General features: G+C 43.6%; 1 protein-coding gene across 1 annotated transcript; it reads left to right on the top strand.

Moving 5' to 3' along the window:
- Window positions 1-18,348: 18,348 nt before the first annotated feature.
- LOC147529406 (uncharacterized) lies at window positions 18,349-19,331 on the top strand. Its single transcript, XM_086615688.1, is given in 4 exon segments — window positions 18,349-18,768; window positions 18,771-19,082; window positions 19,084-19,174; window positions 19,177-19,331. Coding segments are annotated over 4 exon segments (978 nt in total).
- Window positions 19,332-23,671: the final 4,340 nt, after the last annotated feature.

Here is a 23,671-nt window from a genome sequence, read left to right as displayed (position 1 = left end):
AAACCAACTCTTTCACAGCCAAAACCAGGACAGTTACACAGTTCTGTTATTACGAGATTACTCCACTTCTTTATTATTTTTGTGAGACCCAATAAACATCTCATTTGAATTCTCAGTAATTTGGTGTTTATAGTTGTTCTTTTACTGTCCAATATACTGAAATGCCTAAAGTATCCTGACTTTTTTTGGCATCAGTTGCCTTTGAAGTTCCATGGGACATGCTCAGCTACTGTCCTTTGCATCTATTCACGGCTGCACCCAGAAAACATTGTGCATTTGTAATAAAAAAATAATCATTTGGTGTAGTAACAGCAATTCAGAAGAAACTTCTCTCTAATACTTGTCTATACTGGGTGAAAATTTTGATCACTAAAATACAATATTTGATTATTGAAATAGAATATAATGGAAAAATTCGAAGTGAAATCTTGGAATAATCTGAGTTGATGACAAGTATCAAGCTGCTTTGTAGATTACAGTTACAGCCTCATAAAGAAGAGAACTGCAGAATTATCTATAATGATACAAGTTCCTAAATTATAAGAACACAAAATATTAATATTTTAGTATTTTCTTGATATTAACCTTTTATTAAATTAGATTTTTACAGCTACTGCTATATAGGTCAAAGGCTAAAAATCTTATCAAGTACAGATGTTGCTAGATAAAGAACAGTCATCAGATATCTCAGAAAATACCCACGATGAGGGGCTTCAGTTGCTGGTACACAAGTTGCTCAAATATCCTAATGAGACAGAGTTTACAGGTGAAGTTGCTGGAGACCATCAAGGATTGCTACATACAGCAAAAATCCTACAAAACAGAAAAAATAGTTTCTGTGGATTCAGTCCTAAGCAACATTTTGGATTTATTTCAGAGCTAGTGAGAGCCTGAAGCACTCACAGTTAAAGCTTTTGGGAAATTCTGTAACTTCCAGAAGGTAGCCATGTTTTTCTGGCAGCTGTGTGTGACCAGTATCACTAGTTAATGACAGCTGGAGCACATCAGGAGGGCTTCTGGACGGCATCCCGTGCTGCCCAAAGAGAAGCCCTCTTACGCTCACTGGGAGAACTCTGTGATATGAACCAAAGTTGGGGAAGTGGCGACAACCAGCAGCCTCATTACAAAAGCACGCCCTTGATCCAAACCAAAACACTCTTGTAGATGCTTTCCATTAATCCCATGGGGTGGTAGTTAAGTCCTACTATTACAGGTTTTTGATGCTGGTGCTATGTTGTGGTGCTCCAGGGTTTTTTTTTTAATCTTTTTATTTTCAGCAAATAAAATTAAGACTTAAAAAAAAATACTGCTTGAAAGTAGGACATAGATTTTCGAGTACCCTGAAAGTGTAATTTAGCTTCCTGAGCTTTTGTCTTGAACAAAGGTTTTTTCCTGAAATAAACAAGAAAAGGAAAAAAAAGGAACCTTTGCAACTGAGCTCAAGAATTTCACAGACCTTGAGAAGGACTGTGCCAGTTAGGATTTGCCATCTGCAGATAAGAAGAGCTGGGGAAGAAGGGAAGGGAAGGGAAGGGAAGGGAAGGGAAGGGAAGGGAAGGGAAGGGAAGGGAAGGGAAGGGAAGGGAAGGGAAGGGAAGGGAAGGGAAGGGAAGGGAAGGGAAGGGAAGGGAAGGGAAGGGAAGGGAAGGGAAGGGAAGGGAAGGGAAGGGAAGGGAAGGGAATCACATTGTTTGCTGTGAATTCCGTGATGTTTGTTACCTCAACACGTTTGGTATCACAAAGCTGCCAAGAGTGGGATAACTTTCACACATCTGTCAGGCAGTTGTGTTACAGCTGCTGCCTGTTCATATCCAGAGCCACAGCTTCAGCGGGGCTGCAGCCAGGGCTCCTTCTTCAGTCTCATTAGTGTCTGCTGGAGGAAGGTAAGTGTGCTGAGATATATATACGCTGAAAATTCACTGGAGCTGGGTGAAATGTAGATCTGAACAGGGAGAGAAAGGGGCTGAGTAGTATGAATTTCCCTGTCCTAGCACTCCTGTGTGCTCTTATGGTCCACCCTGAATCTCCCCAGCTTTGCTGCCTCCTCGAAACAGCCTTCTCAAGCTGTGCAATGGTCTTTTGCCTCTCCTTCTCAATTTCTTCCATCCAACTCACCTGCTCTTAGACTTTAATATAGCACTGGGTACACTACTGTATCAACATCTCAATGGCTCTTATTAGCTAGCTTGTGGAAATAGCCATCGAAAAATTTCAGTGGATGTTTTCAATGGCAACAAATGAGTTGTCATTGACAAGAACAGAAATAAAAGTTAAACATCCTCAGATTACTATCTCTTCACATTAAAAGTGAACCTTGGCTACATGTTATAAACCTAGATCTTGTAATTGGCAGTCTAATAACTTCCAACAAAATGGTGTAATAGAATATATGCAACGTATAAGCATAAAAAATGTCTGTCATATGTTTATGTATGTTTCCACCTATATTTTTGTACAATTACTTAAAAGGCTCATTTCCTCATAACATACAAAAACGAAACCCAAAAGTGCTATTTGTAAAAATGCAGACAGCCAAGTTTAGCCAGGAGGTAAATCTACTTTAGGATGGATGAATTTGTTTATGATGCATTATTATTCTTTACTAACTTTGCAGGAACCCTAACAGATAAAAACTGTTCTAAGACCTGTATTTTCACTGTCAGTGATGCTTGTGCAAAAGCAAAAAAATATATTGGCAAGAAAATAAGACATCAACATAAGCCCAAGGCCATTCTTTTTCCACATAAATTTCAGTGTCAAAATGGTAGGGAAACCAAAATAATTTTCAAGCTGCTAGAGAGCACTTCCAACTGTGAAAAACAGAAAGATGACTATAAACATAATTATTCAGGTGTGCCCTGTCAACTAACAGGAAGATTTTGAAGGGCTAGCACAGAATTTTCTAAAGACATTTTTTCCTGATAAGCAAGATAGGCAGATAATAAACAATGAAGGTGATTTTCTCCTTTGCAAAATAGCTGACAGAGGCAATATTATCCAGGATGAATTGGTTCCCAGCAGAATGCATGTGGAGGGCAAGCCCTGATGTAGTTTTTAATTCCATTTCTTCAGGATCCCTATTTGATGTTTTGCATAGCAATACCTTCTGAATAAATCCACTTGGGATCAAAATCTAATTATCACTTAAGAATTCAGCAGAAAACCTGAAGAGTTTTCTACTCTTTCTACTCACAGCAAGAGTGAAGGATGAATACTTGGTCCTTGGACATGTAAAAGAAGAGGTCGTGTTTGCAGTATTTTTCCTTTTGTGGCAAGAAAGAGAAGATTCCGAAAGGATCACTTGTGTACTGTCACTGGTCTGCAAACCACTTCAAAAGGCACATGCCCTGGAAGAGAAAGGTGTTCACTGCCGTGATGGCACCTGTTACTGTGGCTGCTGCTCTTCCAGGTACATGGCAAAAGAGGGCAGTGGAGCACTGCACATTTCAATAGATTAAACTAATGATCCCTGCAGATCTTTTATCCACATTTATTTGCTGCATAAATTGTTACAATATCTAAAAAAAGCAATCATGTTGTATTAATAATATCCAGATAGTTTAAACAGAGTATCTCTTAAGCTTTCACTAAAAATGGCATTTCTCTCCTAGCAAGCCTTTGATTGACTGAAACTTCCTAAAATTGCCAATGTTACCTTCCACATCTCCTGTCACAGGAGGTATTGCATTTTCACTCACTAATAGGATTCTCCATGTTGGTTTGATCTGCATCACCTCCTTCATGTGCACTCCAGGGAAGTCGGTGTTCCTGCCTATAACACCACTCTCCAAGTTTAAAAACACCAACAGTAGTTTAGGTATCCTCACACAGAAGAGTTTTCCTTTCCTGCCTCACTAATAACAAACTGTGTTGGTTTTGCCAATGTGTCATGGCCAGTCTTTGCTTATGTTGGGTCCTTCCTTAATTTACTGGGCAGTTCTGCCTTCTGAATCCTTTCAAAGTGTTTCTAGACTTCATCTGCACCACGTCCATCTCTAAATGTGTTCGTTCATGCAACTTTAAACATTCAGCAACACCATCCGTTGCTCCCATATTTAAGAAAAGAGCTTGGAGGTCAAAGATATCTTCAAACATCTCTAGTTTTACATTTTAATAAAACAAAATCTGAAGTTTGGGTTTGCTTTGGTTTTCAATAGGAGTCTGAGATGCTTTTCCCTTTTGCTGAGAGAAGCGGTTCCCACTTCTGCGTAAGTTGACATGGATAATATGTCATTAAAAATAATGACATGTTATTTAAAAGGAATGGTCACAGTGGAGAACCCTGGCCTCTCTACCCAACAACCTTCTTTCATCTTGTCAACAACAGCCTTTAGTCTTTCTTTAAAATGACAAGGGTTTCCAGTGTTAATATACTCCTCTGACTGTCCTCGGGATGGCAGTGCACTAACCAGATTTATTAGCAAAGCCCTTACTTTCCCATTGTAAGCTGAAGCCTGGTACTCAAATGTAATTCACTTCAAAATCCTGCATTTTATTTAATGGCTATAACATGTCAGCACTGTCTGCAATGCTCCTTTGATGTAAAAAGACAACGGGATGTGACAAGATACCTTTGATGTGCCACATCCAACCTGAAGTTTGAATTATTTATACATGTTTGGAAAATTACATAAAATAATAGTGTACTGATATGTAACCCATTACCACTACATTCTCAGATCAAAACACAGTAATCACCAACATCATTATCTTATTCCAGAGCAGTTTCAAGGGTAGCTCACTGGACTGGGATGCACGGAGTCGGTTATAAGCCTAGTTCTTCCACAGTCCTGGTGGTGAATTCAGGGAAGTGTCCCCAGCCTCCTCAGCTGCAGTTTCCTCTCCTTCAAAGCAGTGGGGCTAACACCCTGTAAGGGACCATGTTGAATGTTTGTCTCAACATTGCTGTAACAAAAAAAGCACCAATCGCGATATCTGTCGGAACATTACCGGAAAGAAAAACCACCAACTGAATAAAAAAACACCAACCGACCTACAGATTTCCTGAACAGGTTCTAAAAAAAAACCAAACCCCCACGCATGCGCCCAGACTCGGGGTCCGAAGAACAGAGAGGCTTGGAGACCACTGAAGACCCCCGGAGACCCCCGCGTGACGGTATTAGGCATGCGCACCACCGCCGGGAGGTGGGTGAGGTTACGCAAAACCGTTCCTGGAATATGCTAAATGATTCTCAGAAGAAGAATGAATATGTAATGAAGAACTTCAATAAAAGAACAGAACCGACCAACATTGAGGGGGGAAGAAGAGGGAAGAGAAGGAACATCTCGAGCATCGACATCATCGGAACATCACAGCTGCAGATAGAACTTCCCCACCACCATCACCACCACCGGAAGACACTGCAACTCCGTGGTGGTAGCTCTCCTCTAACTCTTCCTTTCTTTTCTTTCTCTCTCTCTCTCTTTTTCTTTGTGTTTTCCTCTCTCTAATAAAGCTGCTTGGCACTTGGCTCTGTTTTGAGTCTTAATTCTGTTCCCAAGAATATGGACAAAAAACACGCTCTGGTCAATGACCGGCACGTGACACACCCACCTTTTCTCTAAAGTGCCTGGACATTACAGTGCTACCGAGTTTTTCTATTTACAGTATAGAGGCTAGATATTATTCCTGTTATTACAGTTTTTCTTCTATTTTTTACAGTGATATTATTCCTACTGCTACAGTATTCTACCTCCAGGGTGCCAGGTCCTGAGCAAACACAAACACAGGCAGGTCAAAGCCCACCACTGTTTACATTTGAAAAATGCTTTAGAAGGGTAAGACCATCCTTTCCACACTGGTGCACTTAAACTTATAGAAAAATCAATATTTTTCTCTACAAATTGACTGGGCCTTTTCCAGTAGGTCTTGCTCTACGTAAAAAGGCACAAACCATCCTCAAATATAAATAGAAAAACCTTGCAATACTGCTAAACCCACAGATGCTACTATTTTTCATGAGATGTTTATAGAAATACTTTTATGTTTTGGTTAACTCTGAGACAGAGAACAGCAGATTTCTTAAAGGAAGAAATATTGTTTATTCTTTAGTTTTATTTACTCATTTTGTCCTTAACTAAATAATAAAAGCAATGTAATATTTCAGTGACATACCTAATAAGCAATTTAAAATTAATTAACTCTTCCTTTCTCCTTTCCTTAAATAGTTCCTCATTTCCTGATTTATGTTTCCATAGAGATATGCATTTAGACTGATTTTTTAATAAAAAACTAGATATAAGGATTTTACCATTTGTATTTTGTATTAAGTTGTAAAATTTACATAAAGATATATATATGTATCACTGCCCAAATAAAATATGAGCTGAGCACGTCCAGGTCAGGTGAAAATCAAGAGACTTTCCAAATCTGAGTCATCAGTTATAAGACCATGAGGTGCCCACCATGCTTCAGCACCAACAGAAGGGCGCTCGACTGCCATGAGCTGAAGCTGAGGATGCTCCTGAAATAGAGAATCCCCTACCCAAAGGTGCTGAATAGGAAAGGAGACAGGTACGGATGGGCCATGGTCTTGACCAGAGATAAAGTTATCTAACTCAGAAGCACCTTTAATTAGTGATGGAGTGTATTTCCATTCCCACTCCTGTCTTGCTAAAAGTTGGCATAAATGTAATGTAAAGCCATAGAAACTTCAGATCGTCAGGAGTTCCAGGAGCTCCTTTTGCAAACCAAGCGGTCTCACTCTTCATTTCTGGGGCACTGACCCAGCCCATGGGATAAACTGTGACTCAAAAGTAAGCAGAACAAGGAAATCAAGGTCTGTTCGGCGGAAACGGACAAATTACTCCAAGCATCATTATATGCTCATCGATAATAAATGTGTGTGCATGGATATGTACGTATGTGCATATGCATAACATCTCTTTAAACTCAAGATAACAAATCCTTTTGGTGCAAACAATAATGTGGTAGATATCACAGAGAAGGTTTAAAAAAAATGAACCATTATGACTGGTTAAAAAAACAGCAAAATGCAGCTAAAGAATAGGATTTGCTTGTGCTTTTAAATTAAAAAAGTCAACTTCTTACACATGGAAAAACAAAATCAAGCTTTCCTCAGCAAGGACCATTATTCAAAGGACAGCGTATTCTGGGCCACAAGTGCCATCTGCTACTATGAAAGCAAGAGATGGAAAAATGTAGTCACTTTCTGCATTGAAAAAGCTTATTCTCCTCTCATTACACTCAAAGGAGATGATAATTCGGCATTTTTTAGCCTGTCCCCTATCAGGGCACAAGAACCGCCACCTGTGGGTTGAAAGGGAAAGCCAGTACAGGTTTCCAGCAGCAGAGCTCTGATGGGAGGAGGATGAGCTTGGTAGGTGGCTGTTGGGCTGTACATGAGGAGAAATAAGTGTGAAGATAATGTGTCAGAACTGAAATCAAGTGGTAGACAACATCCAGCTGACTATGAGAGTAACATCTACATTCTTACAACATTTATATAACTGAAATAATAAGAGAAAAATAAATGAACTTCACAGTTCAAGCATCTGTTCTACTCGCAAAACTAGCTCCAAGAGAAATGGAGTTACAATACCGGTGCAGGCATTAGGAATGTAAGAGACACGTTATTCACAGGCTGAAGTCAACCAATAACTATCTTAAAAATGGCAAATTAAGAAATACATCTTGCTACACCGCTGAAGATGTTATTTAATAAAATATTCATTAAACACATTGACACATGCCCACGCTGGCTCACAACATCGAGTGGTTAAGGCACATCACTATAAATTTAGTATTCTGCATTTCGGCTCGTTTTCAAGCCTGCACCAAAAGGTGACTGCCATAGTACGGCATGTCCTGAAGTCACGGTCTAGCTCTACATTTCATCTCCTTGCTGGACACTGGCTGGCCCTTGTCAGGGTAGACTCTTTGTCTTCAAAGTGTCTTCATGTGAAAAATGCACTGCAAGGTCTGGCATTCCCAGACTTCTTACCTGGGGTTTGCAAGATTCCAAAGGATTTGCCTGCCATCCATCCATCCATGCTATACTGTATATTAATTTCTTGTTCCAGCTATTACTGAGGTGTCCTGCAAAACTCTTCTCAGCTCTAGAAACACATCTACCACCAGCACACCCCATTCAGGATGCTGTCTTTCCATTAACCCTCTCCTTGCTCAATCTCAAGAGGCTTTTAGTTATTTTTACAGTTATCACAAGAACCACTTGATTTCTTAATCATCTAGAGGACCAAACTATGTATAATGAGTTTAGTTTCCGTAGCTGACATTCATAAAAATAGCACTAGCATACCCACAGGCTTATCCAGGAACAACTCCGTTTTGGTATGTACAAAGGTTCTTTGGAGTGCTGATTCTTCCACTTTTTTTCATGAAATCTCCTGAACCAAAGGCACGCATTACATAACTATATACTTCAACCATCTACAATGAACATTTTTTTTCCCCATGGGTAGCAGTTTGCCTTTTAATTTAGCTACATTTTATACAGAACACACATTACACGTTATTAATAAACATCATTAGTTTTAAGGTTTGTGTGTCACATCAATCATTGCCAAATCAGTTAAAAAAAAAGAGTACTTGGCTACACAGGCTGACAGAGAGTGACAAAGGTGGCTGGACATCAGACTAGCTACATCACTGACTTGGCTGCTACTATCTGCAGCCTGAAGACCTTCAACCATTTATTAATGCACGTATGTATCCTCAGAACCAAAGCCTTTGCTAACAGAAATTAGCACCATTCCACTGAAGTAAGTCAGCTGAATGTTTGTAAGAAATGAACAGCTCCTCCACAGCAAGCAAAATTTTGCCTTTCTTTATGTATCATCCCACACGCCCATAGGATTTTGCCTACATGATTAAAAGAGAATGACTCACAACAGTGGCTACAGTGTCTTCCAAGCCTGTTCCCACCTCCTCTATTGTGCTCTACCTTCCAGCTGACCTTATTAGCAAAGTCAGAAGTAAGAGAAGAAACCCTTGGCTGATCAAAGCAGTAATACTAGTTCATCATACTGTCACATGTTCATCCTTGGAATCCACAGCACCTCCAACACATGGACTCAAGTTAAATGAATTTGGTGCCAATGTCTTGTTCCCGGGACAGGAAGAGTCAAACATCTAATACCCAAAGGCAGTAGGTTCACAGAAGTTCTGGAATAAACACGTCAGATATGCTATCTATATCCAGTTAATTCACCTGAGTACTCTGTAAAATTTTAAAAAGGGAATCATCATGTGAATTTAATACACAATACAGGATCTTTCTGCTTCATATATAATTTAGTTTTAGAACTAAGAGAGCTTTCATAAACTCACCTAAAAAGCAAGTTTTCTTTTCTCTTTCACCCTTAATCTAAAATCTCTCCAGGCTTGTAAGCCCGCACAACAGAAAAAATTAAAGTCACTTCAGAAATCTCCAAAATAGCAGTTTACGCATTCAAATATGTAACAGTACGAGTTTTTTTCTAGGCTCAAAATGTTTTTCATCATGATTTGACACATCTTCCAGTAAAAAAAATCAACTGATGTATACGAATGTGGCTTTCCATGAGTTTAATAAGGGCGGTGGCAATGAGTCTGTGTACTAATGTGAAAGAATCAAAGTCTGAACCCCTGACAACAGACGCACTGCAGCTCTCAATTTTGCATTTGCTCTGAAAATAATTACTATTGATAGCTTAGTCTTGTAATTTTGGAATCAACTCGGGTGTACATCGAAATATCAGAACAAAGCGGGTCCGCTGTCACCTTGTGAAACTTCCCCGCTCTCCCCAGCGCCTGCCCACCACCCAGTACGACAGGCAGGTGTCACAGCACACCTCCGAGCACCGGGAAGAAGGTCTTTTCCCCCTGGGAAAAAGAGTACTGTGGCCTTTTGCATTAAGTGTCTTTTTCTCCAGTTAGTATTCTGTTCTCCATCTAACTACAAACTGTGAGTAGCCCAGGTGTGAGATGACAGGTTTGATGCTGAAGCGTGCAGTTCCTACGGGATTGTTTTTGTCTTCAAAGCAGTTCACATTCAAGCCAGGCGGTACCTGGAAATCCTACTGTACCAACATCCTCTATGGACATTACAGTTATTATAATAGGCTTTGTACAGCTGAAGACAAACATGAAGTAAGATAAAAACTAGATAAGATGATGGAAAATATTGTACTGCACAAGAGTATGCCCAGCATGATTATATTATAGTCAGAGAGATGTAACTGAATTAATTTCCAGTTCCTAGAAACGTGCTAGAGTCCCCACAGAGGTGTAAGAATTAAACAGGCTATAAGTACACTGCAATTTTTGTCTTCAACCTTCAGGCTACTATTATCTGTGATGGCTTCATTCTCCACGTACATATCAGCACAGTAGTCGTTCTGCTCTAGTGATGCACTGCTGGGTACTACTACTTCAGCTCCAGACCACGCCATACCCAGAAGTGTTGTGTAGGTGTAAAATCTACTCTGACCCAGCCCCAGTTCTGTGCCTCAGTCTTTTTGGTTTACTTGGCTAGCACACTTTAAGAGTTAAGGGAGAGAGTGCATTACAACCATCAAGCCAGTACTTATTCCAGTAGAAGACTCTCAAGAGTACGTGGTTCATAGGATCATACAATCCTAGGATAACTCAAGTTTGAAGGGACCTCAGGAGTTCTGTAGTCTACTCTACTGCTCAAAGCAGGGCCAGCTCTGAGGGCAGGCCACATTGCTCAAGGGGTCTTGAAAACATCCAAGGATGGAGATTACACAACTTCTCTCAGCAACCTGCCTGACTGTACTTATAGAGAAAAAGGTTTTCCTTACATGCAGTCCAAACCTCCTTTACTTCAATTTATGACCATTGCCTCTTATCCTCTCTCAGTGCACCAGTGTTAAGAGCCCGGCTCCATCTCTCCGGTGACCTCTTCTAGGCACTGCAGGCAGTGGTACTGTTAGGTGCTCCAAAGCCATCCCTCCTCTGGGCTGATCCAGCTCAGCTTCCCCAGCTGCCCCTCACAAGACAAAAGCTCCAGCCCCCACTGCCCCCTCTGCTGAGCCCCTTCCAGTTTGTTCATGACTGTCCTGTGCTGGGAACATTAAAAACAAGCATAGCATCTAGATGTGGTCTAACAGTGCTGTGTAGAGGAGAATAATCCCCTTTCCCCAATCTATGGGCTATGTTTCTGTTCCTATAATCCCAGAAGCTGTTGGTTGTCTTTGCCTCCAGGGCATACAGCAGACTCACATCCAGCTCACTGCCGCTCACCACCACCCCAGGGCTTCTCCCACAGAGCTGCTCCACAGCACATCCACCCCCAGCTGGTGGTGTTGCAGAAGCCCTTCCGCCATGGTGCAGGACCTGACGTTTCACTTTTCTGAGCTTCATGAGGTTCCTGTTGGCCCATTCTTCCAGCCTCCCTGAATGGCAGCTCTGCCATTGGGTCTATTGGCTGGTGCACCCAATTTGGCATCACCTGCAAACATGAGAGGAGTGCACTCTGTCACCTTCTACAGGTTGAGAGACCAAGGAAATGCAAGTGTTGGAGATATCCTATATGTCGTCACTGAACTGCTAGGTGGCTTTAAAAAAACACTGGATTCCCCCATAGCTTGCTTTCTCCATACATAAAATGTGGATGGCAGATCTAGAACACTCCGGGCAGTACCCTAAGAGCCTTGGAGGAAAACTTCTGTTGAGATCTTGGTATCATTAACTGTTACCGTCATTATTGCTACTTGCTTCCTGAAGTCACATGTTTGTTCCCTAGCAGGGGTTAACAGGACTTGTAAGAATTTACACAGAATACGTCCTTGTAAAGATTCATTAAGAAGGTTTTAGTTGGTCTCACTTCACAGACTGGCATTGCCCAGACTCCTGAAAATCCTATGCTCTCTTGTGCCAGAATCCTCAAGCTGAGGTGAATACTCAGGCTGCAGTGGCCTGAGGGCAGATGTCAATAGTGCAGTAATTTGCCATCTCCCTCCACCATTTCGTCAGTGAAAAAATGCATATTCCTTAGCTCTTAACTCACATTACATTTCAATTACACTATGTCAATCGCTAGAAACACATACTGATGTCTTTCTGTGTGCTCACAGTGTCTTCCTGTGGTACCTTCGCTGATACCAAGACTTCCTTAAACTCCCACTTAGTTATAGTCCCTACTAAGCATGTCAGAATGGTATCATAGCAGAAAATAAAAACAAGTCATTAGAATGGAAACTGATTGTAAACTGAGTTTTAAGCCTATTTATATATACGTATCTCACAAGGGTGGTGATGACAGTATGTTTAGAAGTACATTAATCGAAAGAGCTATATAAGAAACATGTCCTGCAAGTTAGCTAACTATGTCATATATATTGTGAAGGAAGACCACAACTTAACGAAGACCTTGCTTAACTTTTGCTGTAGGTATCATGATCAATTTGTTGGGTATTCATTTAATAGGGTTCACAGCACATGCAACCCACCACTGAAATGGATACTCAATAGCAAATAAAATTTTCTTCATGTGTCCAAGTTTACCCCAGTATGCAATACATATGGAAGAGGCTATTCACACAAAAAGCTTTTCTTTCCTCAGGCTCTGGTACATACATTTCCCTCCTCTGTTCCACACAAACCCAAACATTCTCTCAGGTAGGATTTATATGAAACACCGCAACACCCCAAAAGCATCACGATCATGTAGCGGGCTTCATCATGTGTAAGTTTTAGCACTCATAACTTCAGGGGGTTTCTTTCCTCCTTTGCACTTAAAGACATAAATGCAAAAGATGTAATACATGAATGATTTGTACTTTTGTAAGAAAGTGTTGTCTATTACTGTTTTTAGCCAAAATATTATAATTCTGCTATCTTCTCTCTGAGATGCTCTTTTCTCACATATATTCCTTGGTCACATTAGGTTAATTACCTAATAGGTTTTTCCCTTAGTATGTGAGGAAAACCAAGACGTAACATCTATTCATTATTAATGTATTTCTTCTAGCCCATAAAACTGGAACTCATTTTTCTTTTCAAAGGGAATTAGAATGTTAGCATCTTCTTTATAAGAATGATTCATTTATAATTTCAGTGTACAATATCACGTTTGATCAGAAAGTCCTCAAGAAAGCATCTGCAACACTATCTGGTTTTAAAGTAAATGCATATTGGGCGATAATAGAGCCAGGTTTCAAGGATAAAGGAGTAAAATCATCCATGTAAACATTCTCAGCTTGTTCTAGAGATGCAGATTTCTAATTCGATCCCATAGATTGTACATATGCATGGCCACATACATGTATATGTGTGTATATATATGTATATACACTTTCTGTAAAGGAAAGTAGCAATTTTTGTTGTATGAGCTTAGCATTTTACCCCACATTAGCTGCACTTTCAAAAATTTGTATACTCTGGAGTCTCTCTTCCATTTTGATGTAACATTCTTCCTTCTTTCTTTTCTCATTCTTTTCTCTTTCTTAAATCAGTCACAATCAATTTTTTTTTCCACATCTTTTTCTCAACCATAATCCACATTCACAATACGTTCTACAAAAAAACTCTGAATGTCACCTTATTGGTATCCTTTACATGTGATTTAATTTAATAGTGACTCATGAAAACGCCAGTAAGAATCTTTAGTATTCCAAAGTAGTATATCAAAACACTCAAAATAAGGATGTAATTCTCAACAGGAGCCAGTGTTATAAGCCCCTCCAAGCTGAAGCTCAAGTTTTCTCATTTGGGTAAAATTTTGAAAGCTATCGGAGTGCCTCTAACAAGAGCAGCTGCTGCTGTGCAACTATATGAACCGTATTAGCTGTGCATATTGAAAGCAGCACGCTAAAACAAAAAAAAAGGCTATTTTAAAGGGAATTTACTTGAAAAACCTAGTTTAATGTAGAACAACAAATAGGCAAGCGTGTGCTGCTTTCCAATACACTCATCATTTTGTCAGCCCACTTCAGGAAAATCAATTTGTGCAGTTTGTCTACAAACCGGGTTACGCACTAAACAGTCACAGTTCAGAGGATCACCGCTTAGGAGGAAAAGGAGAAAACGCTCAGGCATCGAAGAAAAACTGGGGGAAAAGTCATCTGTTGAGAAACGGCAGTGGAACTTCTCTGTACGCTTTAATGTCCAATTCCAGCCCCGAAGCAGTGCCAAGCAGGAGGGAAGAGGCACGCCAGGCGAGTGCCTCGCAGGTACGTACCCGACGTGTGCGCTGAGCCTGCTCCTTGGGTGAAGGGCAAACTCTCCTGTTCTTTGCAACTCCACGACAACACCACCAGAGTTTGTATTAATGTTACCAATCCAAGATCCTTATTCTGGCAAAGGAAGAAGAAAAGCTACAGCCTGCTCATGCTGCAGGTTAAACACACTTGTTACAGTGACACTGTACTCCCTAACACTGCCCCAAAACTTGCCATTTAAAGGGCCCTGCCAGTTCCAAGTGTCATAATCACGGCATAAAACCATACAATTAATCCTCACATTCCCACCTCCAAGTTGTTTATAAACATACAAATCAGACCGTGTACTTGTCACATTACCAATAATCACAGATTTTAAGGCCATGAGGAACAACTACGAAGTCATTGTGTCTGACCACTTGTGCAGAACAGACAGTAGAAAATCGCTCCTACATCAAGCCCTCCACTACACGAAGCAGGAGCTGTGTAGGGCAGATCTATGTGTCCTGCCTGACAGCAGCCTGAAGGTTACTCTCCTGCCCACTCACCTGGAGGGGAAAAAGTACAGCTGAGCACTGGTATGACACAAGGACATCTCACAGACACAGCACAGGCCATCCTTGGACCTTGGCTAACCTTTCCTCTCTGCGGAGACCCTCCTATGCTGGAATGATCTTCAATGCTCATTTTAAGCCTGTTTTAGGGAAATGGTATAAGATGCACTCAGGGCATATCACAAAGACACTGACTCTTATAAATCCATTTTATGAGGAAGGAAACAGAAAACAAGCAAACCTGGGACGTTCGTTGCCCAGTTACACTTACGTGCTACTTCCAGAAAAAATTTAATAAACCTTCAGGGAATTTGTCTGAATAGGGATTGAGTAAAGAACGATTTATCCAGAAACACTGTGCATGTTTAAGTCAGATGTGATGGGGTTCCTGGGAACATGCTATATAGCATGCTGCCTTGCAGTAGGAATTAATCCATAAAATTCATTACACTTCTGCTGATGAAGCAATGAAGCAGCGGTAACTTCTTCACAGGCTTTTTCACACAAAAAGGCAAAGCTCTGAAAGATCCTTTTACACAATGCTTGAATAGACTATTAAATTGCTTTTGGACTAATAACACACTTTCAGCCTATGACATTATCAATTTTTGCTCAAATAGGAACACGATAACAAGTTGTCTTTGCCTGGAACAAAGGTACTATTCATGACATTACACCACATCTTATGGCAAAAAATACTTACAGGTGATCTATATCTACCTGACGCTATTGTACTCCGTATCTTAGTCACAGATGATATTTCAGATACCACCTTTGAAACACTACCATACATTAAGAGAGAGCAAGCTGATGAAAATTCTTGAGTTGGGGCAGGAGCACCTCATAACACTAAATAGAAGTAAAATCACCACCAAACTTCTGAGCAAGCAAGCAAGCAAATAAATATAAAAACAAGGTTTGTAGGCACTTCACGGTAACTGATTTGCCCTTGTTTACTGTTTTAATAATTGTCTCAACTTCAGGAACATCCTGCTGTTTCAAACTCACATGCGTATCTGCCAATATTTTTCTGACTCCATCGAAACTAACTGCAAAATTCCACAGTGACCTTAGCAAGGCCAGGATTTCATTCTCTTATATCAGATGTCGCGGCAATAGGAAAGGTGGGTTTCATTATCTTTAGGGTTTTGTGTTCGTTAATACACAATAACGAACACACATAGATAGTATCGATCCAAAGCCAACGAATCTGTGACTTCAACTATAAATCAAATACGGTATTACTTATCATTGCTCTGCTTATTTTCAGTTATGTTAGGCTGGAAAATACCCATTAGTGTTTATACAAATGCATATTTACATATTTATATGTGAACACGTATATATATTTACCTTATTTAGAATAAAAGCTGTTAGAAAAAAAAGTATTTTCTATAACATCAACACTTCAGGCATTTAATCACACGCACACATATCTGTCAATATTTAAAGTTTCGTGAAAACCATCTTAATTTGGCACGTTCCGTTCAGTTCTATAACAGTTTGAAATACCGGTTTTCTGTGAAATAATTAACACTAAATGGCAAAGCCTCTATAACCGTATCACCTGCCAGCTCCTGCCAGCGGGGAGAGGGCTAGAAGGCGCACGCTGCTGTTAATTCGGAAGGGAACATGTGACACAACCTGACACACGTCAAAGTGTGAAGAGGTTTTTGCCACTTAGGTAAAAGCATTTTTACTGACTGGTGAAACTGCAAAAAAAAATTTCAAGAGGAGGACTTGGAAGTAATTGTATTTCTATAGAATTAAGTGCATAAGGAGAACAGAGCTGTGGCCATTTTTAAACGCCTTTAAGAGCTTCCCTCTCCTCCTCCCTTCTTCCCTTGCTGTTCAGAACTGTTGAGTAACAGACATTTCAGAGTGTGCACAGGGGAAGTAAACAAATGCATTGCTACTGTTAGTTGCAGGGCAAGGAAACACTGATGTCACTGCTGCTATAATCACATTAGTAGGATGCGTTAACGGTAGTGTCATGTTTGATCAACTAGTCAGGTCGAAAGCCCTTCGAAATACAATCTGAACAGACGCGCAAACTGAAACAGCAAGAGAATCGACTTCTGAACGGTTTCCTTCCAAATCCAGACCCCTGTTGCAAAGGTGAGCTTTCGGTTACCAACACTCAATGTCAAATCATCCTGAATCGCACGATTACAGTTTACACTTGGCTACATCCCCGTTCTCCCCTTTTAAATCCGAACTCTACTTTTCTCTTATTCCCCACTGCGTACGCGCACACGCACCCTGCGGTGTCCGAACACATCCCCGCCAGGGGTAACGCACACAGCTGGAGTTTGCTCCTATTCCTGACAGCTTGTCTACCAAGGACAGAAACATTTACAGCCCAAGAGTTTACGACCATCTTTCTTTCCGTAGGTCTTTTTCACTTTAAACATGATGTTACTCCGCTGTCTCTCCGCTTTAGCACACGGTATTCAACACAATCCAACGATAAGAGCAGAAACAGCCAACAACAAATTCTTTCAGGTGGGAAAACAACTGGGCAGGATACGGCCCCTGTAGTGTCCCAGCGTGCTCGGCGCGTACGTGTTCATCAATTGTGTACTTTTTTATCAACATTTTTGACACTGCCGGGCTTGGGCATGCGTTTAACCCTTTTGCATTAACCTTTTTGCGTGGAGTAGCACGTAGGAAATGGAGTGTCGGTGAGACCAGACAAGGACCGCTGCCATCCAGAACTTCCCGCGCACGTTTTCCTGACATCTCCCCCACCTCCTTCCACTAACCTGCCCCGAGGAAGGAGAAATTCACCCCGCTTCGCATCCCCCTCCCCGGAGTCTGCCTGCGGGTTCCCGGCGGATACCTGGCATCTTCCCCTTCATTTTCCGTGACTTCCCCCGTTTGTGCCCGGACTGCTCGAGCCTTGGCTTTCCCCCAGCCCCTGGGCTCCCCTTTTCGGTCTGCCCGGCGGCGCAGGCACCGCCTGCATACCAATGTGGGGCCGCAAAGGCAGCGCGGCGACCGCCCACCGCGCCCGGCCACGGCCCGGTCCCCGGCCCGCGGGTCGCGCTGCCGTTTGCGCGTTGTCACCTCGGTAAATTTAAAGCGGGGGGACGCCGGGACGGGGACAGGCACAATTCAACGCGGACAGCAAGGACGGGTCCCGCTTGTCCCCTGGGGACACGGCACGCATGGGCGCAGCAGGCACTTAGGCACACACATCTACCGGGTGTGTGTGTGTGCGTGTGCGTGTGTGTGTGTGCGCGCCTTCGGGCGTGTGTTACACAGCCGTGTGCGTGCGTGTGTGAGTGTGTGTGTGTGCGTGTGTGTGTGCGTGCGAGCGGAGCGGAGCGGGAAGGAGGAAGCCCCGCCGCACCCGCGCATCCCCTGCGCCGCGGAGAGCGGGGACTCACCGGGTCACCCTGGTCTCTGAAGGTCAAGCTCAGGTTGGTTTCTTGATTGCAGTTGTCCTCCGGGCTCTTTCGGCTCGGTTCTTCCCTCTTTTTTTTTTCCTTTTTTTCCTCTTTTTTTTCCTTCTCCTTCCCCTGTTCCTGCCGCGGTGGCGGCGGCTGCCGCCCGGCGGGGCTTCTGCTGCCGCTGCCGCTCCCGGCCCCGCGGGGTGAATCCCGGCTCCTAAGCCCTGGCCCCGCGGCGCCGCTCAGATCCCATGGTCGCAATCCACATCGCGGCAGATGTACCACAGAATCACGTAGAGGATCAGCAGGATGGCGAAGATGAACAAAGCCACCAGGATAGCCTTGGTCACCGGAGAGATGAGGGACTGCATGTCACCCGCGGGCCGCCGCCGAGGACAGACGACTCGGGAACTACACGGGGGCAGCGAGCGCGGACGGATCCCGCGGCCCAGCCGCCGCCCCCGCCGCCGCCGCCGCCGCCAGCGACCCGGCGGGCAACGGCGGCTGGCGCCGAGCCGGTGGCGGTGTGCCGGGGGCTGCCTCCCTCAGCGCCCCCGCTGCGGCGCTCCGGCGGGCGCGGCGGCTCCCCGGCGGGCGGGACGGGGCGGCGCGCACGGACACCTCGGCGCCGCGGGGCGCCCGGCCATGGGCACCGCGGTCCCCGCCGCGGCTTCAAGCCCGCCCTGCGGCGGCGGCGAGGGGGGGCCGGGAGCCGGCAAACTTAGGCGCGGAGGCGGCCCATGATGGGGGACAGGTGTCAAGCGCCCGGCTGTCCTGCAGGTCTCCGACGAAAGCCATCCACGGGGGAGCGAAAGTTGCGGGTGGGACGCGGCGGGCGCCGCCGCCCCCGGCCCCGGGGGGACCGTGCGGGGGCAGGGGGAGCCGCCGGCAGCGCGGGCAGCGCTGGCAGCGCGGCCGCGGCAGACTGGGACGGCGCCGGCCGGCGTGTTCCGCCCAGCCGAGGTTTTCCCTCCCTTCGCCGCCGTTCGCCCCCACCTCCCTCCTCCTCCTCCTCCTCCTCCGCCGCCGCCGCCTTCTGCGCTCCCGCCCGCCCCGCGCCGCCGCCGCGCCGCGGGAGAGCCCCGCCGCCCGGGTGCGTGCTGTGGTGGTGACTGCAGGGTGGTGCGAAGGACCGGGGTTTCCTTTCCCCATCCACCCCCTCCGGCCGCGCTTGGCATCTCCGCCATCCTCCCTGCCCACTGGAGACCGGACGGGCGCTGAGGAAGACGCCTGAGGCTTGTCCCTGTTTCCCAAATGGAAAGGTCACCCCTTCCCATCCTCAATAAAATTAAAAGGCTTTCTTTATTCCAGCAGGTCGGCACGGGTCACAACCTGCCAAGAACCCGCTCGTGGCTCAGTGGCCTTTGATATGTGCACCAAAGGCACCACAGGACAGATAGCGCAAATATCAAACAGGAGGATGGAAATCGGATGAAACACATCACTTGCATGCTCACCCCCTAACAGCAGCTCCGGTGCAGCCTTCAACTCAACCCAGATTTCTCTAACATCTGAGGTGCCCGTACAGCGTCACATCACGTGCATGCCAGGCTTGGCACTCGCTGCCTGAATTGTGTCCAGACACCTGCCTGCCGGCCTGGCACAAGGGGCCAGGACTGGCCTCCCTGGCAAGGATTGAGGTGCCCCAGGACCAGCCTTGTGCTGGGAGGTGACCGGAGATGCGGGCACCCTTGCCTCAGGTCACCCATGCAGATGGCTGGCAAGAGCACACTCGGTGGGACGCAGGCTACTTGTGTGGCATAAGTCGCTTCTGGTGCAATGCGAGGAGTTGTCACCTTGGATCTCCAGCAAGGTCAGAACCAGGTGCGTCTTCACAGAAGAGGCTAGCTGGATTTCAGCTCTGGGTGCAACTGTATCAAAAATACAGAAATACTGAAGAAAGTCGTGGAACCACGCAAGACAGGGCTGAAAGAAACCTTTAGATATCATCCCCTTGAGAAGGGCAAAACCAACTTTATCAAGAGGGAGAAGGAAAGATTAAAACTTCAATACATACAAACTGGATAAACGAAGGATAATCACGTTTGAGAGGAAGAAGGTAAGATAATGCTATATGGATATTCCAGGCATAAACATATCAGAGGAAAAAAATCTCATTAATGCTGAGCATGGGATTTAAGAAAGGGCAATGGAAAGAAAATATGAGAGAAAACGCTGGGTTGTTAAGTAAGGAGCCTTGTGGCACAGTGAAATGTTTAAGGGGCATGAGATAATATCCCAAGAGAATGTGTTGCAGGACACATTACTTGACTTTTTGAAAAAGCTCAGCTTTTCTGTGCAGAAAGAATGGTCAGCTCTTTAGGGGTGCCCACTGTGCTGCCTCTGTCTTTAGTGTTTGAGCTCCTCATCTGCAATATACAGATGGCTATGTTTCCTTTCTTTTCCTTTTGGTGTGACCATCTTAGACAGCGGGATTTTCACTGAATGTTTTTTGTCTTTTGAAATTATTGCATCTTGGCTGGAGTTGTAATGCTACTGGGGTACGTGTACCAAGTTCATAAAATGCAGCTTGGACTCCAAACAGCGACTTTGCTCATTAGTTTATCCTCCCCACTTCAAAGGAGAGCTAGATTCTGGAGGCAGGCGGTTAGGTGCTTATGTCAGGTTCTCTGAGACGTCAAAAGTGTCATATTTTTTCTAATCCTCCTCCTGGACATTATTATTTCTTTTGTAGGAAGGTGTAATTCCACGTAGGCTAGTTGTTCAGCTGATTCTCACACTTGAGCATTCATGCGTTGCCATCCGCCTTCCTTGGCTTGTCAGCTCTCGAGAAAGTGGTACCAAACCTAGCAGTGTCAGACACAGCAGTAGCGATGGCATGACGCTGTACCAAGTGATGGCTGATACCTCCCTGCTTGTCAGCATGAGAAGCAAAATAGTGCACCATCGTTTCTGAGCCCCAAATGTGACTGATTGTGTAACGTGTGCAATCTGTTCTGAACAGGTTTTGAATTCTGCTTGTTTAATTTGCATGTACTTATGCACAAGGGCATCCCTGAGTAATTAAAAATATATAGCCTCTCCGTGTTTGATGTTCTGTCACTGACGGAGTCTGAGCCAACACAGAAATCACAAGTTAAAAAGCAAATATATTGCCAAAGCTGTCCTTAGTTGAGAAAGCTGATTTAAACAAGGAAGTAAACATAAAAACCATCTTAGTTTTCAGATGTCTTATTAGTGAGCAGTGGGGAAGAAAGAAATCAATCTTTGCCAAGTGAAGAGAGATAACAGTGACAGAAAAATCATTTTAATTTCCACCTTGTAAGCTGATATTAAATTAAACAGGAATACTAATACATGTAGCTTTTGATTTTCTCTTTCTCAGTTCCTTTTGAAAATGTGCTGCGGCAAATACACATTTGCAAGGAAGAACATGCACAAAAGATGAGTGAAAAGACCCACAGTCACAAGCTAATGCAGGCGGCTTTAAATGACCAAATGAAATCCATGCTAATGTACCAAATGCTTACGTGACATAGGTGGCACAAGCAGACCGGGCTGTTTCTTGTTAAGTTCACAGGCAACCTTAGCCCATCTGAAATTACTGCTCTCCCTCTGGGCTCTCCAGTCCTCCTGCCAGGGTGTTTATTCAGACCAGCTAAAACCTATTGGAAAAGTGGGGTTGGTTTTATACTCCCAGGCTTGGCCAGTTTATGTCACCACAGATTCCACTAGTGGGGACAAATCCTGCCAACTCACAGCACATCCCTGGTCTCAAAGGGGATCCAAAGCCATCAAATTGCCAGGAGCAGGCTGTGGCGTTTGGGAAGGGAACAACCAGTGGCCTGTGGTGGTGGATAAGGTATGTGCCGACAGAGTCGGCTGCTTGGAGGGGTCGAACCATTAATCCTCTCTCACCATAAACATGAGACAGGCAGCAATGCAAACACAACGTATTTCCCTCTTGCAGTGAAGACAGGGACACATCAGGCAGAAGACTGATGAGTTCTAGTTGAGATCAGGAACATTTTATAACTCCTTTACTGATGAAAACATCCAGCCACCCTGATACCTTTCTTTTTTTTAGGGCAGTTGCTTTTGCCTATAACTTTGGGGGCGTCAGTGAAAGGTTCGTGATTTACACTGGTCTTAGCTGGAGGCGATTCTGGTCCAGAAAGTCCAACACAGACTGATCATTTCTAAACACAATCTTTTGTTGCGTGTCCAGTTTTCAATGATTTCATGGGACTTTCAGATGCAAAAATGTAAGGAGGTATATTCTGGTTTATTAGAATGATTTTGAGACTCGCAGAACAATTCCTTGGAGAAGGAGTGTCAGAACCATGTCTAAGATGCCCAGTGAATGGACATGGCCAACTGTTCCTGGAACGTGTCTGCACTAAAGAGGGCCACATATGTTACAAATACTAAAGGCAACTGTCAAAAAGCGAGCTTGAGTATGGCAATTTGTCTGGCATTACTGCATGGTGCTCAATGCATATTAATGTAGCCTAACTCTCAGTCTATTGTCTTAAAAATAGATAATTCAGTATTTTTTGCTGTTGACATTTTATCACTGACTTCAACAAAACGAGAATTTTACCTGATTACAAGAAAGTACAATGAAATTAGTGAAAATTGGAGTCTAATCTAATAAACTATGAACTATGAACTAAACAATAACTATGAACAGAGTCATAAGAAAATACGTTGTTTAAGAGACTGATGATGTGTTTCACAGCCTTCCACCTCTAGAGCATCTTTCAAATCATTTCCAAGCCAGAAGTGACCGTGTGTTGATGGAACAACTGCCTGGCAGCAGACTTTGCAGCTTTAGTGATTTTCTCAGTGAATGTATGTCTATATCATAAAAACACTGATGCAAGTGGCACTAATTAGATTGGACGAATCCATAGATTACATGTCAGGCCTCAAATACTGCTTTTTAGGCCAAAATATGCTGCTGCCAAGACAGTATGTCTTCTGTGAATTACAAGAGGGTTATCAGTCATCTCACGTTTCCCAATGACGGGCACAACATAAAAGCCTGGGCAGACACGAACGTGTGGCATGAAGAGCAATCAAACAAACAAAACAAATCTCCCTCTCAAAAGAGGCAGCCAGAAAACAAGGTCTGAGTTATCAGCGATGTTAATTAACGGACCTCCCTCTGGTCAGCTATTTGGATGACCCAAAGTAATGAGAAGACTCAAAAATATAAACGTTCATAACCCATCTGCATTATTCAGAAAATTCAGCTTAATGTAAGGGAGTGTAAAACTTTACAGATTGGAAAGATTCACAGCAAGGAGAGTTATCGAGTAATGGTCATTTATGGGGAAAAAAAGCTTATTGGCCATAGCAAAGAACAAATGAAATGAGTCCTCGACACAACACAGCTTTGAAAAAAAGATGTTCTTTATAGAATACTCGAGAGTAGAAATGCAGGAAGGAGACAGTAGTTACATATTGTCATGTTGCATCATGTCAGTAATACCCTCCTGGGGTACTGGAGTTCCACTTTCCAGGTTAGAGTGTTTGGGAACAAAAAGGCAAGAAAAAGCAACTGAAACAACTCAAGGCTGTAAGAATGGATCTTTATCAAATCGAAAC

Source organism: Tauraco erythrolophus, chromosome 1 (assembly GCF_009769465.1).
Source record: "Tauraco erythrolophus isolate bTauEry1 chromosome 1, bTauEry1.pri, whole genome shotgun sequence".
NCBI classification, from domain to species: domain Eukaryota; kingdom Metazoa; phylum Chordata; class Aves; order Musophagiformes; family Musophagidae; genus Tauraco; species Tauraco erythrolophus.
This window is presented reverse-complemented; position numbering and strand designations above follow the sequence as displayed.